The sequence below is a fragment of the Rhamphochromis sp. 'chilingali' genome (genome assembly GCF_963969265.1).
Source record: "Rhamphochromis sp. 'chilingali' genome assembly, chromosome: 3".
NCBI classification, from domain to species: Eukaryota; Metazoa; Chordata; class Actinopteri; order Cichliformes; family Cichlidae; genus Rhamphochromis; species Rhamphochromis sp. 'chilingali'.
This window is the reverse complement of record NC_137931.1, coordinates 35,388,332-35,406,460: the sequence shown is the minus strand read 5'-3', so window position 1 is coordinate 35,406,460 and position 18,129 is coordinate 35,388,332. Positions and strand designations below refer to the sequence as shown.

At 40.2% G+C, this 18,129-nt stretch overlaps 1 protein-coding gene across 5 annotated transcripts in view; it reads left to right on the top strand.

Annotated features, from left to right (window-relative positions):
* Positions 1 to 492: 492 nt before the first annotated feature.
* The window catches only part of dot1l (DOT1-like histone H3K79 methyltransferase), a 30,098-nt gene continuing 12,461 nt past the window's right edge, over positions 493 to 18,129 (top strand). The window contains exons 1-17 of one of the 5 annotated variants that reach the window (XM_080877379.1): positions 493 to 887; positions 7,442 to 7,485; positions 9,080 to 9,154; positions 9,416 to 9,479; positions 10,919 to 11,147; positions 11,386 to 11,480; positions 12,186 to 12,248; positions 12,376 to 12,431; positions 12,642 to 12,721; positions 13,450 to 13,518; positions 13,604 to 13,710; positions 14,322 to 14,363; positions 14,452 to 14,538; positions 14,638 to 14,857; positions 15,012 to 15,125; positions 16,368 to 16,459; positions 16,560 to 16,661. In XM_080877379.1, the coding sequence (XP_080733505.1) occupies positions 807 to 887; positions 7,442 to 7,485; positions 9,080 to 9,154; positions 9,416 to 9,479; positions 10,919 to 11,147; positions 11,386 to 11,480; positions 12,186 to 12,248; positions 12,376 to 12,431; positions 12,642 to 12,721; positions 13,450 to 13,518; positions 13,604 to 13,710; positions 14,322 to 14,363; positions 14,452 to 14,538; positions 14,638 to 14,857; positions 15,012 to 15,125; positions 16,368 to 16,459; positions 16,560 to 16,661 (1,620 nt within the window). In that variant the 5' untranslated portion in view covers positions 493 to 806. Of the gene's footprint in view, positions 888 to 7,441; positions 7,486 to 9,079; positions 9,155 to 9,415; positions 9,480 to 10,918; positions 11,148 to 11,384; positions 11,481 to 12,185; positions 12,249 to 12,375; positions 12,432 to 12,641; positions 12,722 to 13,449; positions 13,519 to 13,603; positions 13,711 to 14,321; positions 14,364 to 14,451; positions 14,539 to 14,634; positions 14,858 to 15,011; positions 15,126 to 16,367; positions 16,460 to 16,559; positions 16,662 to 18,129 lie in introns of those variants that run through there. The other 4 variants (XM_080877378.1, XM_080877380.1, XM_080877381.1 and 1 more) reach the window with 4 other exon arrangements.

Below are 18,129 nucleotides of genomic sequence, written 5' to 3'. Positions count from 1 at the left end.
TTGTAGGATCTATCTTACAATATAAAGCGCCTTGAGGCGACTGTTGTTGTGATTTGGCGCTGTATAAATAAAATTGAATTGAATTGAATTAAAGGCTGGTAAAATAATATTTAGGTCTAATTTCCAATGTTTTATATTGAATTTGTATATAAACTTTCTATAACAACACCTAGTACATAAAAACGTGTAAAACAGAATGTGTTTATTAGTACTCGTTGCATTGTTATTTGCGTTATATTTAATTTACTTAAAGCTATAATTTATATTTATAATTTATGGGTAAATAAAAGTGTATTATGTTGAGAATCAGAGTCGAATGTGTTTTTAGCATTAAAACGAACTGTTATCATTTATCATGTATCTGCCGGCTCTGCGTAAATATTCCTGCGTTAATATGGAAAAAAAGTCGTGATGTTATCGGTGTTCTCACGCAGCTTGGGAAGGGGTGGCTTGCTCGTGAGCTGGCTCAGTGACGTCTGCGTCCCCTCCGCTGCCAGTGGCCCCTTGCCATAAGTATTCATGCCGGGCAAGATGGCGGCGATACGGAATCGGTGTTATTGCCAGTGGGCATAAAAAAGGCATTTTATTTAAAATAGAACAGCGAGTCATATCCAGTTATACACTTGAACGCATCGTGAGTGTATCTGCCACGTAACCAGCGTCGACGTCTTTTTTAATTTTACGCGTTTGAACGTTTTTCTTACAAAATGTTCTCGTTGTAAGTCGCTCGCTAACCGACCAGCTGGCTAACAGAGAGCAGTTACTAGCTAGCTATCCACCACAGCCAAGCCGCCGTGAAGTGTAGGATGGGAGAAAAGCTGGAGCTCAAGCTCAAATCGCCGGTTGGAGCAGAACCCGCTGGGTATCCATGGCCGTTACCAGTATATGTAAGTGTTAAACTTTAAAGCTTAATTTTTGTAGCTTTTAAGCTTTGCCTTTTGTTTTAGTCTTTGTTAGCCGCGTTAGCTGTGCGCTAACTCTAGCTAGCAGAAAGAGCCGTGGCACGCTCGTCCGGAGAATCGGGTCATACTGGTTGGGATGGTGACAGACGTGCTGTATCAGCCTTCTGCCATGGCTGATGGCATACCTGGATTATTTCAATCCGTTCTTTCCTTGTCATACTGTAGACACTTAGATCCTACGGCACATTTGACCGTAGCTAATAAAACTAACAGTGACAGCCACTGATCGGAGGTTGTTTTGAAATTGGACCACCGTTTTGTTAGTCTGTCCCTAACTTATTTTATGGCCGAACATTTTTTCCCTGCTCACATAGACCACACCATATCTCCGATGGTTACACAGTAGGTTTTTGAACTCCTGTCTGTACACATCTGAATAGCAGTGTTGGCATTCCTAGACTGCCTTCTGTGTGTGTATGTGTGTTATCCCAGCATAGTTTTAGGAGCGAGAGCAGCTGACTTGTGTTTGCTCGGGTTAACTCTGTACATGAGGTGGACCCACCACCCCCATCAGTCAGTCTGCTCTGTGCAGTGATAGCAATCATGCCTGGTAGAGACACGTTTCTCTCTCTTCTCTTAATTTTATTTCCATGTAGCTGTCAGCACGTCAGTGCCTGCAGTTGACTCATTCAGTATAAGCGGAAGGGGAAGCGGTTGTAAGTTCTGTGGTCCTTTTCAGTGGTGTGTAGTTAGTTCAAACTATCTTTCTCATTTATAGTAATTGCGGTGAGAAGATAGCGGAGTTTATGAGAATGCGTGTGTGGGGTCTCTTTGTGGCGCTTTCCCCCACCCCCACGCTGCACTGTGTCTGTCAGTCTGGTTATTTCACTTCCATCATAGTGTGTTTGTCCCATCACCCGTTTCAGTCTCTGTTGAGTCAGAGTTGCTTGTCGATGCAATCAGGCACTCCCTCCCTGCTTTGCCTGACAGAGCTGACCCTCCCTTTTTGCACTATGCCAGACTCTGATAACACTCACAGTTCCTCCCTCCCTTCCTCCCATTTCCTTATGTTATGGTCTGCAAAGATAAACAGGAGGACAAACATGTCAGGAATTTAATACATCATTGGGCTGCGTGAGCTATTTATACTGTCATGTGTTGAATTAGAAACAGCTGATGCATGTGGAGTTGTGTGATATGGAGCCCATTCATGCGGTGCTCTCCTCCTGTTTTCAAAGGGGGAAACACTTCCCCTCTCCTCTCCCTTCCTCTCTTGTCCATATGGTCAAGTCTGCAGGGAGGAAGATATGAGCCTGCTCCTGTTCAGCAATGCTGTATTATTAGAATTCACATACAAGTATGTGTTCCCAGTCACGTTTAAAACTCATTGTGTTTTCCCTTTGTTGAACTTCTTGGTGGTAACAGCAGATCCCACTCCATTTACTCTTCACTCCTACATTGCACCACATTAGGATTGCTTATCACACCTACAGAGCACGAGCACATTGCTATCTGTGTATGATAGACACAACATGGTGTTACAGGCTTTTGATGTGTAAGTTGTGCTTTTAGTGAACCAAGCCCATAGAAAAAATGCAAAGATGTTCTCTGATCTCTTTTGTTTAGTCTTTCATCTGCTGTTTGCTCACTAAATCCCCACATCTGTGCATCTGTAAATGCTTCCATATGAAGAGCACCTCTGGTGTGGTGCAGCTCTTTATCCATCTGGTTCTAGGTATTGGTACTAAGCAGCCCCACACAACACTTTTAAGAGATACGCTGGTGTTTTAAGTACTTTTGGTGTATGATCAGTAGGAATGTGTGGATTGTTTAATTCTGTATCACCACTGATATCATTATTACGAGTTTGGCTGATATCCACAGATGTTATCAAAGATGGACATGCCTGCCTTGTCTAAAGTGTGATGCTAGAGTGCCTTAAGCCTGTGTTCTTTGTAACACCAGGGGGCTAAGTCTGGTTGCAAAAATACCAGAAAAGATTGGAAGAAATAGGTTCCTTCTTCATTGAGAAGCTCTGTACACACTGTGCTGATCAGACTGATGGCCTCAGTGTCTAGTTTCAACTGATTAATTTTGAGCCTAATTTATAAAAAATGATTTAGAGTCAGAAAGGGCCATGATAAGCTATGAGCATATCAAGGATCAGTCATATCCACCTCTTGCTCGTCACATCTGGCTTCAAAACACCAAGATGGCGACGGTGAAAAAGCTCAGCTGGAGGCTTCATAACAGGACTTCACAAACCAGTGGATGACATCGAGGTGGCTATGTCCAACTGTTATGCTGTCTATACTAGTGAGGAGTACTGGCACCAGTTTTTATTTTATTTCTAATTCATCGCCCTTTTTGTAGTGGTTTAGACATTTGCCTAATAAGTGAAAGATCACCAGTTTGATTCTCGGAGGAGACACCGATGCCTTTAGAATTGTGCCAGGAAGGGTGTCCGGCATAAAACAACTGCTAAATCAAACATGTGGAGCTACCTGCTGTGGCAGCCCCTTGTGAATAAGGGAGCAGACTAAAGTAGCTTTTATTCATTGGCCCTTTTGTGCTGGGAAAACAAAAACAAATTTCATTTAAAAAATGACCAAGCTGTTTTAAAGCTTTTCAGCTCTTTGTTGCACCATCTGAGTATTTAGCCAGCACAAAATTGATGTGACACAACAGATAAAGATTGGTCATAGAAATTTGTAGCTCTAATCTCTTGTGCTCTTAGGCAGTAAATGCTAATACTGACATCTGACTCATATGTCTGTTTGATCTTCTTTGTTACAAAATCAGTGGTGACTGAGCATAATTCTTATGTGCATAAATGGAGGTATAAATAAGCTTGATTAGTCTCGATATAGCTAAAACAAAAAGGCTCTTTCATCTTACTACTTTTTTGCCATTTGATAAATAAAATGTATTCAAATTTCTATACAAAGCCTGACTTTGGTCATTTGTTCTCATTGGGTGTTGCGGTGTAGATAGTTGAGCAGTGTTTTGGGTAAAACCCCTACACCCACGGTGCATCTGTGAGGAGAGGTAGTGTGGAGAGGAGGAGTAGTACGTGCGTCACTTGAACCCACAGTGGGGAGGAGAGGAGGGTCCTCTGTTCTTTTTGTCTGAGTCTAGCTTTCAGACGGCGTTTATTTTTAGCAGCAGCTCTCTACTGGTGTTGCTGTGTGCCGTCTTTGTGTGAGCAGGTGACCTCCCCCTGCTGCATCTGATTCGCTCACTTCATACTCTGTATAGCTTCCATATTAAGAGCTACACAGTGCTTTGCTCATGTGTGTTTTAGGAAGATTTGTAGCTCATTATCATTAATAGTTAGCTCCATAATGTGGTTAACTGCTGTGCTCCGCTAACAGATCTCCTGTCTAGCCATGGTTCTTTCAGGGTGTGCGCATGGATGTTTTAGTTTTGGCGGAAGTTTGCGTAGTATTGGCGGGTAGTATTGAGCGGGAAGCTGGAAGCTGTGGGCTGAGAGCTGAGAGCCGTTAGCTCATGCTGCTGTGCCAGGCCTCAAACAGCTGACAAATAGCAGGCTCTCCTCCTCTCTCAGGCCCCCCTTTCCTTTCACAGTTCTTTTTTCGCTTCTCGCTTTCACTTTCCCTGCCTTTGTCCTCTTTCACCTTCAGATTTTTTTTTTTTTCCCTTTCTACTTTCTTTCTTTTCTTTCTCTCCAGCAGAGGCTCTCTTTGGCAAAGCAGGAGACGGAAAGTGGGTCAGTGGGTCAGCTCAGGCAACAGGCTTAGGCAGCCTGTGTGCTGGATGCAACTTGAGTCCTGTTACTCACAGAGAGCTGCTCAGGCACTCCTGCTAAAATTAATGAATATAATTTCCCTGCATGTGTAAAATACAATAGATTTTTATCTTATTCAAGTTTGCTTCTGACCAACTTAGGGTGATTTTCAGAGACACGGGATGTAGCATGAGCATAGCTTCAGCCTCTCCAGTTTCATTAGGGTTCCCATTGGCATCAGCTATTTTTTTCAAGTTCCTATATACATTCAAATAGACACATACAGTCTGCATTAACATCTCAAACAGATGTTATTGAAATTCATAAAAACTCATCTTAGAACAGTACATTAAGACAGATACATATACTAATTTATTTTAAACACGTTAACTGGGTAATAAGATTCAAATAATTTCTTTATAAGGTCTTTTTGTGGCTCTGTGGTGAAATGTTTAGGACATTTGCCTTACATGTGAAATATCCCTGGTTCAGTCCTGGGAGGAGACACAAACCCGGCCTTAAGGGGTCACAAGCTGCTGTACTCTTACTAATGATCTCAAAGGCAGGGGTTTCGTCAGGAAGGGCATCTGGCGTAAAATCTCGTCAAATCAAACATGCAGATCCATCTGCTGTGGAGACACCCTCAGGAAATAAGAGCGCAATCAACACGCAGGGCTCACAAAATCGCTAGCCCGATGTCCCGGAGCTAGCGATATCGCCTGTCGGGCGACCAAAATCTATCTCAGCCTTGCCCGTCAGGCTATATGATAACCCGACGGGCGGGGCTGAGATGGATTTTGGTCACCCGACCAGAGATATCGCTAGCTCCGGGACGTCGGGCTAGCGATTTTGCGAGCACTGAACAGTATCTCTTTCTCTTCTTCTTTGTTGTAATTTCTCTTTAATTATATTTATAATGATCAAAACTCCCATCCAGCAGTTTTATACCTTACCTTCACACATATTAGTGTGCATGTCATATTTACTTTCCCTCCACTCGATGTCTTTTTTTTAATAGAAAACGGTTTCATTAACATTCCTGCTGGATTTGGAAATGCTGTTTTAACAGGCACTGTCGCTCAGCAGGTAATCCGACCTTTCCAGGGTCTGTTACACAATCCGTTGCAGAGCTAATGCAGCAAAAGACTCATGAGTCATAAAATATGTTTAGGGGCTATAAATGCATTTGCTGCAGGGTTGCACACAGGATCATGATTTGGTTAAAGGAAACTCTGAATATTAAACATTACACCGTTCTCCAGACTAACATGCATTAATAACAAGAACAGTTCCTCGTGGCTAATTAACATAAGCAGCATGTGCCCATGGCTAATCAGCATTTCATTGCATACGCACATCGCCAGACCATATATTTACACACATCTTGTTTATACTAACACATGCTCAGTACAATACTGGCTCAGCAAGCACTCTGTTAAACTGATTATTTCCCCATAAACATATCAGGAGTTTTTCCCTGCGGTTAGCTACTGTGATGAAGCAATACCCCTGTTTCTCTGCGATTGCATTCACATAATCCTCCTAATGCACATTCAGAATCTCCCAAACACTAAAAAACTGAGTGGTGGTGGTAGTGGCTCAGGAGATAGGACAGGTCATCTGTCAGCAAGATGGTTCGTGGTTCAATCTCTGGCTGCATGTTGAAACATCCTTGTGCAAGATACTGGCGTCGTGTGTTTACCCAGTGCTTCGATCAGTGTGATTAGATGTTGTATGAATGTGTGTGGGAATGGGTGAAGGAGCTTTGTAGTAAAAAGTGCACAGTACAAAAGCACTATATGAGTACCAATCCATTCACTCTTTTTCCTGTTCAGGCCTGCTTTTCAGCCAGTCAGCAATTTGCCTACATGTAGCACCACCTTTCATCCTATCATGTCCTTCTACTGTGGAACCAGCTAACATTTTGGGTTCAGGAGACAGAGACTCTGTGCTTCTGAAATTAGGCCTGATTTAGGCTACATCATAAAATGTTTAATGTAGCTTAAATCAGGTGACCTTGAACCATCTGAGGAACTTCCTCTTTCTTTTTATGATCACTACGACAATACTCAGTGTGGTAAATGGCTGTAACTCAGGAAGGTAGAGCAGGTCATCTACTGATCGGAATGTTGGTGGTTTGATCCCTGGCTCCTCCTAAATATCCTTGGGCAAGATATTAACCCCAAGTTCCTCTCTGATGCATATGTCAGGGTATGAATGAGTGAGTGGTAGTAAGCACTTAACAGCATAGATGACAGTACTTGTGTGAATGGGTGAATGTGGCATGTTGTATAGAGTATTATTTTAGTATTTGAGTATTCCCGGCGTAGAAAAGCGCCATATAAGACTCAGTCCATTTACCATTTAAATATTTGTCTTCTCTTTCCCCTCACACTCCCTCTGGTCGCTGTAGGTGTTTGTTCCCACCTGAGCCTGATTCTGACAGTTTTTTTCTGCTAAAAGGGAGTTCTTCCCTCCCATGATTGTCAGTTGATGAGATTGTATTAGTGTTTTGACCTATGATTTACTGAGCTGTGGTATTGTAAGGTCAGATGTGAAGACAGTTTAGGGTATTTTATTTTCAGCTGTCAGTTTATTAGATACACCCCACTTAAACATCAGTCTTCTAAAACTATCATGGCTTCAGCAGTGTTGAGGTTTTGTTTAGACTGGTTTTGAGTGGTCGTGTTTGGAGTTTAAGGACATCTAAAAGCTGTAATTTGTGGTGCTGCTGAGTGAAATGTTTTATTCTCGGTGTGGTTTTTGTAATATTTTCTCCCTCCCTTTTAAGGATAAACACCATGATGCTGCTCATGAAATCATCGAGACCATTCGGTAAGCGATGTTTCCGTCCTGCGATACTCCTACATGCACATGACTGTCAAAGACCTGATTTAGTAGTTATTTTATGTAGGGCTGAACGATATATCGCATTTGCGATAATATCGCGACATGATCAAGTGCAATTTTCTAACCGCAAAGGCTGCGATTATACTGCGATTATATTATACAATTCATGGGCTGCATCCTCCTGAGGCCGCATTTGTAGACCGATTACGTCACAGCGACGCGCCGAAGGCTGTCCAAATTACTACCATATCCCAGAATTCATAGCGCGGCCCAGCCAAACTCCAGTTTCCAACAATGGCGGCCGCTACTAAGTTTTAAAATTACTCATACTAATCTTTCTGGGTCACAAAATAAACTTTTAACATATTTTCAGGCGAGAAAGTAGTTGTGTAAACATCAAATATCTGCTCGGTTTATCAAGATATCCCATATTTGCAAAAGTGCTTCGACGTTTTCAGAGGCGTCTGCTACCCACCAGCTCGACAGCTAGCCGGGAGCTCGAGGGTTACTGATGCGGCCGAGAACGGCACAACTCCCGGCACATCATTTTCAGATCACCGCGGAGTTTCGCTGCTCGGGTTAAACGTAATATATAAGTCACTTAGACAACCTAAAAATGTTATTGTTGGGCTTTTTTCAGTGTTTTGTTTGTTCGTGAGTAAATCGGTTTGGCTGAGATTAAAGTTATTAGATTAGATAAAATAAAACTTTATTAATCCCCCGGGTGGGTTCCTCCTTGGTTTTCACACAGCTGACTAAACGTCAAACAGAAAACTTATTAAACAGAAGTATGAGACAGTCGAGAATTTACACCAGTGTCTGGTTATATTTTAGATAGCAAGAAGCAGACGGCCGAGCTTATTAAACTCCACCGAGACAGCGGTGACGCTAATCAGAACTAGCCTTCTGATTAGCTAATCAGAAGGCTAGACCGTCCAATTTCACGCCTTTAAACTTTAAAGGCGTGTTTGTGTGTGTGTTTATACAATTGCTATTATGTTTGCACTTTATGTGTAATGTTACTGACTGCAGAGATCAGTAAGATGTGTGTATTTTTTATTTATTAGTTTTATTTATTTAATATTATTTTTTAATTGAATGACTGTCTAGTAGTTCACAGATGTCGAAAAACTGAGTGTGGTAAAGCCACTGATTTTGTTTATGTATATTTCTGCAATCTGCACATTGTACTGACTTTCATTTTAATGTTTACACCAGGGTTCCTTGTCAGCACTTTATGCTCAGATGTTTGTAAGCTAAAAATAAACTATTGTGTATGTTCAAATATACTGTTGTGATTGAAGAAGTTAAATAAAAATGTCAGTCATCAATTCATGCATCACCTCATGTCATCATAACAGAGGTCTGTCTTCCAGGAAAGAACAGTTTAAAATTAATGTAATATAGTATTGGCCATACTATATGATGTATTGCTTGTCTTTGTTTAATAATACAGAAGACAAATACCTTAAAAAATAATCGCATATCGCATCGCAATCGCAATATTGGGGCAAAAAATCGCAATTAGATTATTTTCCATAATCGTTCAGCCCTAATTTTATGTTTGTTTATTTAATAGGTGGGTGTGTGAGGAAATCCCAGACCTCAAACTGGCAATGGAAAATTATGTACTCATTGACTATGACACCAAGAGGTAAAATAATGTCATCAGTATCTGTAAAATCAAAGTCTGTGAGTCAGACAGAAGGTTAGATTGATGTCTCTGATAATTAGTTTAGTTAGTTTATGAGTCAGATTTAAAGACTTGATTAATTTTACCCAGCCATGATAACAAATTAGGTCATGATAGTTAGGGTTAACCCATGTGAGCTGTATTATTTCACTCAGAAATGTGCTGTTATTACTTAAATTAAATTATAGAGATCATATTTTATGTGTTGCCTCTCTCTCCCAGCTTTGAGAGCATGCAGAGACTTTGTGACAAGTACAACAGGGCCATTGACAGCATTCATCAACTGGTGAGTCCATATGTGAAAAGTTCCTTGCTGTTTTGTAGGAGAAGGCTGCACATTAGTCACAAACCTGGTTCTTTTGAATCTGTGCCCTTTGTGAATCATTTTCCCTAACTGTTTATTCTGGTTTTGAGTATTTATAGTAGGATATCAGAGCCAGTGTTCTCTAAGGTGGTCTATCTTTGTCCTTCAGTTATTGGATTTTGGTAAGAACTCTTTAGTGTGCTGTCTTATCTACATTCCACTGCAGTAATTAAAGAAATAGTCCACTTACACAGGTATTCAGACCTTTTGCTATTGATTTCTGGTGCATGCTACTTTTCTCAGAGATCACTTAGGAACTTCTAAAGATTGTCTGGAGTCTACCTGGCACTAATTAAATCATCTGTCCATACAACAGTACATTTCCCTAACCGCTTATTCCTCGAGAGCTGGAGCCTATTCCAGCTGTTGAAAGGTAGAAGTCAGAGTATATACCCTCACAAGCCCATCTTAAGGCTAACACAGGGCTAATTAAATCAGCTGGTCATAAATATGATATGTGTCTGTGTAAGGTCTTACAGCTGCTGATGAATATTAGAGTAAAAACTAGTAAACTGTAGTCTCTGCTATTTAACTAGCCTGGGCCTTTCCTGTCTTATCTTTGCTTGCCAACATGCAGACCAGGGTGCCTTTCTGGCAGCCCTTAAAATCATTTTTCTGCCTCTCCAAGTAGTCTCTTCCCCCATCGTACTCCAACGCCACTGTCTTGGACTGACATAGGCTATGGTAGCTGTTTTTTGGCAGTTGAAACCACCTGTGAGGAGGAGCTGCTCATTGAGAAGAGCAAGGTTTATTCTCAGCACTTGTGGTCAAAGTCAGCCAAGCTGGATCCTGTCCATGGGACTCGTAACCCCTTAGAAAGGCAGCTGAACATATTTTTCAATAATGTATTTTTTATGTCAGTGTCAAAGTGCAGAGAAGCAATTTATCAAATTTATTATTCGATTAAAAAATGGTGGATGTGCATCCTTTGCTTTTACCCAAACTACATAAAACAGACAGAAACGTAAAATGTTCACTGATACTTGCCATCCACCGGGATTAAGCTCAAATAACTGTACCATTAAAAATAGAGAAAAATCTAAAGGACATGTTTGCCAACCTTGTGGGATCTTTCCCAAAAGAATTGAGGCTGTTATTTATTTATTTATTTTGCAAAAGTATTAAGTGAATGCTTCACATATTTATTGAAATGGGATATTTTAGTCTTTTATTTTTAACAGTTGTACAAACCACTCAAAAAGCCTGTATTTGCTTTGTCATTATCATGTGTGCAGGTTAATTGTGAAAAATAATTAAATATGTTAAGATGATACCGTTTACAATGAGTCTGAAAACTCCTAAAAGGGATGGAGTGCACTCTCTGGGGGCGCTATGTAATTGATGCAAATCCTGTTTTACAGTGGAAAGGGACAACCCAGCCCATGAAGCTAAACAAGCGTCCTTCCAATGGGCTGCTGAGACATATCTTACAGCAGGTGTACAACCACTCAGTGACCGACCCAGAGAAGCTCAACAACTATGAACCCTTCTCCCCCGAGGTGTACGGAGAGACCTCTTTCGACCTGGTGGCCCAGATTATTGATGAAATGGAAATGATGGAAGAAGACACCTTTGTTGACCTTGGCAGTGGTTAGTTTGCTGTTATACATTTCATTCTATACTAACCACTTAGTAGAAGCACCTGAAGTTTGTCTTTGTTTCTTAAAAGTACTCCAGTAAAGTGTGTTTGTGGTTACTTGGATAAAAATGCTAATTAAGAACTATGAAAATGTCTGAAATTGTAAGATTCAGAACTCCAGCATAAATAGCAAGTCTGGCAGCTTTGGTGTGTTTATGTATTTTTAAAGAAATTGTTTCATATTTGCAGGAGTAGGGCAGGTGGTGCTGCAGGTTGCAGCAGCAACCAACTGTAAACACTACTACGGTGTAGAGAAAGCAGACATTCCAGCTACCTATGCAGAGGTAACTCCATTATCTCACATAACAGATATACAGACCCAGCAGCACGAGATCACTGCGTTTAGATTTGTTTTAGTGAAAAGCCAAAGCTTACTATAGACAGCTGTAAACTAGAGCGTAGTCTAGCAGAAAGAGCACCTGCTGTTTATTTCCTCTTCAGATCAGCCTTCAAACTGGTTTCTTTGTTAGCATTTTTTTGCCCTGTCACGCTGCACCAAACAAGGTGCATATACCTGTTCCACACTTGCACTAAAGCACTAAACGGAGTTCAATTAAGATTGTAAATGTCTGACACAGCTGGATTGAACCTTAAGCGGTCTTCAAACTTCCAGCAGCTCTATCATAATGTGACTGTAGTGTATGACTGCAATCAGTGCCGGTTTGACTATAGAGCAGGTAACAGACTGGTGAGTAGTGCCCAAGCTTCAGATAAACATCCCTGCTTTGAATTAATGTCTCCCGACTGGGCGGAAATTCAACTCAAAATCTTAGTCTTAATCATAAGTGTGAAACTCATGCTCGAGTCATTCTGGTAACTGAAAGGGCGTTTTTTAGAAACCAGTATCCAAACTTTAACTGGGGGCTATTTGTTTACTTCCTCTCTTTCTTGAAATGCCTCCACAACTCTCGCTTTATCATAATTTTGACTTTTAAAAACTTGAATTTTCGTATCAAGTGTTCTGATATTGTTTCTGTTCTTTGTTTCAGACCATGGATAAAGAGTTTAAAAAATGGATGAAATGGTATGGGAAGAAACACGGGGAGTACACAGTAAGTTGGTTCTTGTGTGACACAAGTTGCACTTTCATTGCACACACGTTCAGAAGAAACAAATTCAGGTGCTCTGTAGATTCACAGGTGTTCAGGACTTTTTCCATAACCGTACAATTTGTTTCAGCTGGAAAGAGGTGATTTTCTGTCTGAAGAGTGGAAAGAAAGAATCGCCAACACAAGGTGGTGTACAAAGCCTGATCACAGTGACAGACTGAAAGACAAAATCTTCATTTATGCTTTTCTGCAAATAAGGCCGTTTAGAATCTGAATCTAATCAAAATATAATCAGAAAATCACCTCCTTAACTGTTTTTGTCATTCATTACATCCTGAGGTAACCATTTTTACTGTGAATTGAACTGTGAAGTATTTCCTCTTGTCTGTTTTCCAGTATTATTTTTGTGAATAACTTTGCCTTTGGTCCAGAGGTAGATCACCAGCTGAAGGAGCGCTTTGCTAACATGAAGGAAGGTTAGTACTTTTCAGCTAATAACTACACTACTTACTCATTACTTGTTTGTACTTGAAAACATCTGCGTTATTTTATCTTTCAGTTAAAAAACACTCAGACATACACAAGGCTCTTAAATTGGAAAATGTATAGATCATCACTTAAATTCTGATCAGAATTATCAGAAAAATTGAGCATAAATTATGTTGCACTGACGGTCTGTTAGGCACATTGATGAATTTGTGTTCTATAGAGTCAACAATGTTTCAGCTTCAAAGTCACAAACATACAATTTCTGCATTATATTCAGACCCACCACTTTTTGTATGTCATGTTTGGATCAGAGCATTCTTTTAAAAATCATTTGAGGAGATGTGTCCACTTTTTCTTTAATCTCTACAGTCTGCTCTCTGTTAATTTGGTATTTTCAAATTTCCCAGCAAAACTGAATTGAGACCCTTTATTGAAAACTAGAGAAAATTAATCAAAGATAGAAAAGCAGTTTGAAAGCAGGTGCATGTAGTATTTTGTTTATATAAAGCATCATGTTTTTGTAGTGTTGGTAGTGATTAATTCTTCAGCTGTTCTCATTGTTACTTAAGCTAAAATTGGCTCATGAGATCCATCCATAGATAGTTAAAGTGATTGTGTAAATTACCATGCGTGCGTCAAGTAATGAGCTGAAAAAGCTGTGGTGTGTACAACACATGTAAAGGATTTTTGTGCATTTGTTTTTCTATTTCCCCAGGAGGGAAAATTGTATCCTCCAAACCCTTTGCACCTTTAAACTTCAGAATCAACAGTCGAAACTTGAGTGGTAAGCACCCAATTTATTTAAAAAATAAACAATATTTAAGGCTCAATTAGACTTCCGTGTGATATTCTTCCCTTCTGTCCTGCAGATATTGGCACAATTATGCGTGTGGTGGAGCTTTCTCCACTCAGAGGCTCTGTTTCCTGGACTGGAAAGCCAGTTTCCTACTACCTGCATACCATAGACCGCACCATAGTAAGCACCCATGCTTCTCTTTGTCTCTGTAATGAGAGGAAGTGGTCCCAGGCGCCCACACGTGAAATCCTAACAGAAAATAATTGACTACTAAAGCAACACAAATAAATTATCCATTAGAGACGAACCGTAACCTAAACTCAAGAGATAAGCTGCCATAATAACAGCTGGTATCATCTTAATGAGTAGTGTATCTTGAGAGTAAGCAATCTGAGGTTTCACAGGCAGACATGTGCTTATTAGATTACCGTGACATATGTGTCATTCCAGTAACTGGTGAAAGTAATCCCTGGTTACCTGTTGAAATCCCAGTGAGAAAACTGGCAGGCTGCCTGGAAAATGCTTGTGACAGTCTCATTATGCAGATGTGTTTCTTGTCACCACCTGATGCCGTTTTCCCTCTCCGTCTCACTCTTTATGAAGTTTTATTTGGCGATGACACAAAACACATTTTATGTACCGATTGTACTAAATTTAATTATTTAGTGCGTTTGCTTTTTTCAGTCAGAACTGTGAAACGAGCATGCACCTGATTCTTTAAGTGTTGTTACAAACGTGTAAATAAGAACTCTTAATCTAATACCCACATTTTCCTTTTTCTCATCTTCCAGCTTGAAAACTACTTTGCTAGTCTCAAAAATCCTAAACTCAGGGTGAGTCTTCTTCTTCAGTGTGTTGACAGTCCCTGTATTTACTACATTTTTTTGGATCAGACTAGTAAATTGATTCATCTTCTGTTAGGAGGAGCAAGAGGCAGCTAGAAGACGTCAGCAGAAGGACAGTAAAAGCAATAGTACCACGCCTACAAAACCCAAGGAACCAAACAAGGTACAAGAATGAGAATTAAACCCGGACAATCTGGTCAGCGTTGTGAGACGGGTCTCTGTGTTCTCTATGTGACTGTTATCTCTTTGTGTAATAAAGCAGGACTCCTGTGGTGAAGAGGAGCGTCCTAGCTTGGTGACTGTGGTCAAGCCCTCCGCTAAACCGAGAAGAACGCGACTCCTGGCCAAAGGTCGCAAGCTGAACAATAAGAAACGTGGTCGACCCAAGAAAGCTACTCCAGCTGCTGAGAAGAAAAATAAGAAGAATCAGAGTGCGTTGGATTTGCTGCATGCCAAGACCCTTTCTGCAGCACCCCCTCAGGGTAAGAGCGCTAACGCGTGCGTGCGTGCGCGCACGCACACACACACACACACACACACACACACACACACACACACACACAATATGCTGTCTGTATTATTTCCTAAACAGGACTTTTATTGATGTTACTAATGAAAATATTACTATGCGTGCAGATGCATACCGACCACCTCAGAATCCCTTCTACCAGCTACCTCCCAAGGTCCAGCACTATACCCCTAGTCAACTTCTGCTGAGCCCAACTCCCCCTGGTTTGGAAAAACTGCTAGGTAAGTTAATGAAGACACCGATTGATTTTTTATTTTTTATTTTTTTTAAACTGTGATGCTGAAAAACCACATGCACCATACCAGATATACACATGGTTATATGAAATTCAGGTTACTGATTTAAGCAACAGCTTTTATATATCAGTATGGACAGACGTTCTGGGAAGTGTGGTGTGATTGATCTATAAGGAAATTTAACAAAGCATAAAGCTTTTTAACGCCACTTCTGTTTGTGGTTGTGAACTAAAGACTTAATAAAAGAGAACTTGATCTGACTTTTGTGTGTTGCCTGCTGGTTAGGATGATTCTCGTTGTGCTGAAGTTTTGGATGAGATCTTTTTCAGTGAATACATTCACATCGTGAGCCATCCACTCATAGCTATGACTCCGCCTCCGCACACACCTACATACAGAGGTGTATTGGAAGTACAGAATATTTATTTTTGAGAACCAGATTTTGTACTGAAATGTTAATCTTGTCAAAATAGTTCACGATACTGAACGTCCAACTGGGAAAGGTTTCATAAGAACTTTATAAGAACTTAGCTTTAAGGTCGCCACTGAGGATGAGTGGAGGGCTCCTAAAGAAGCTCTGCTTTTGCACAGTTCGCCTTTTTTATTTAATACCTTGAAAAATTGAGTTTTTAGGATTTGCATGAATGGTCTTTGATATTATTATACTTGTGTTGTAAATGTGCAAATGAAAATAAGCTTTTCTCTAAGTCTGGTACCTGCCATGTTTCACTCTGATGCCATCATTGTTTTTGTCTGTGGTCTCTGACAAAAGAACAGTAATCAGAAATAAGTGGCAGCCATTTCACCACAGAACACTAAAAATAAAAAATAAAAGCGTTGGTGGGCTTTCTCCACATCCTCAACTTCAGTTGCACGTCAGCATTTATTGCATCTTTGTTGTTCTTTTACGTGACCAGCTAACACCAGAGACTGATATGAGCCGAGAAATAAACAAACGAACAAACATGTTGAGCCTCATCCACATTTTAAACTGTGACAAGAAGAAAATTAGCTGGTGTGCATGTTTCATTATTTCCAGCAGTCATTTTTGCATGTGCACTTTTTTTTGTGCACAGGGTCAGAATATTTCTAGGCACACGTTATAGAATGAGGCCAAAACGTGAAGAGGCAAACAAAACAACAGTTCTGCAGTTCTCCAATCAACAGCAAACATATTTGTTAAACTGTCCGTCTCTTTCTGTCTCCAACTTTGATCTTCTTTTACAGACAATATCAAAATTCAGTACCTCCAGTTTATGGCCTACATGAAGACTCCTCAGTACCGCTCCAACCTGCAACAACTTTTAGACCAAGAGAAGGTAATTATTGTCTCAACAGACTGCATAGTGAGGTCATCTTCACCTCGCTAAATTCTGTATATACATTTATATTATTATATCTGCTTTCCACTCACTCTAGCAAAAACACAGGGACCTATCAGGGCAGGCGGAGCAGCTCCATTTGGTCTGTCAGTCTCACAAGGAGAAGATCAAAGGTCTCTTTCAGACTAAACTGGATGAGGTAAGAAGTGATGCTATGTTGCTCCCACCTGATGCAGTAACACTTGTTAGTAGAAATCTACAGAAAATGCTTCATTCAACCATTTATAGCATGTATATTCAAAAACTGCAGATTGTCAAACGGATGGGAATTGTAGACGAGCTTAAAACTCATGCTGTCTCTGTCCCACCTGAGGATAAACATGGTCAAAAGAAACAGGGGGGGGCGCTAGCGAGCGCGATGGAGTGAACACGCTTACTTCAGAGCCTCTGCACATTCCAGCTTAATTTGCATCAAAAATAGGCACTTAAGTTACCAATCTGCTCTCAAAGACAATCTTAAACTTTTAAACAGAGTTCCTACAGATTTGTGAGATGACGTTCCTTCATCTCACAAATCTGTCAGGAAAAGAGTACACAGACAGATAAACTTCACCCCACTCACTACATATAGAGACCCACATGGGAGGTACATTATGGTCAACGGCTCTATTGATGGAGTACTGGTTTCCCTCATCAATATCTACGCCCCTAATGAGGATGAGCCAGATTTCATACATACAATTTCTAATCTAGTACTTCAAAAGTATTCTGGTGTTTTATTGCTTGGAGGGTATTTTAATTTCGTCTTGTCACCTTATATGGATAAACAACCAAGTTTTAAAAGCCATGCGTTGCAAATGAGCAAAGCTCTAAAACATTTAACAACTGAACTGGGACTAATTGATGTCTGGAGAAATAGGTTTCCTAGCGTCAGAGATTATACTTTTTACTTGCATAGACATTTTACCTCTAAAACAGAAGAGCATAGAATTGACAATATTGAAATCTTACCAATTACACTATCTGACCATGCACCGTTATCATTCTCATGGGACTTAGGATTGACACCAAAACTAAAACTTTGACGATTAAATGCCTCACTCCTAAATGATAGCCAGTTTTGTGAGTTCATACATACTGAACTAAATACTTACTTGGAGTTGAATACAACTCCAGAGATATCGCCTTTAACTCTCTGGGATTGCGCCAAGGCATACATTAGAGGTTGCATAATATCATTTGCAAGTGCCAGGAAAAAAAGAAAAGAGGCTAGGCAGTGTGAATTGGAGGCCATAATAAAACACCTAGAGCAACAACACAAAAAAGCACAGACGGCCAATTTGCTTTCCGATCTTCAAATGTTACGTAGTGAGCTTAATAGTTTAATAAACGAGAAAATTGAGGGCAATTTAAGATTCATTAAACAAAAGTACTATGAACAGGGTAGTAGGGCTAGTAGATTGCTGGCAATAAGAGTCAGGAAACAGCAAACTTGTAATATGGTCCAAAAGTTGAAGTCAGATCAAACCCTAATTACTAAACCAAATCAAATTGCAAGTTGCTTTGCCAATTTTTTCGAGTCATTATATAAAAATTCAGATGCATGTAAAGATGACAATACACTATCTGATTTCTTAGAAAAGATCAATTTAAAAACACTGCCAGAA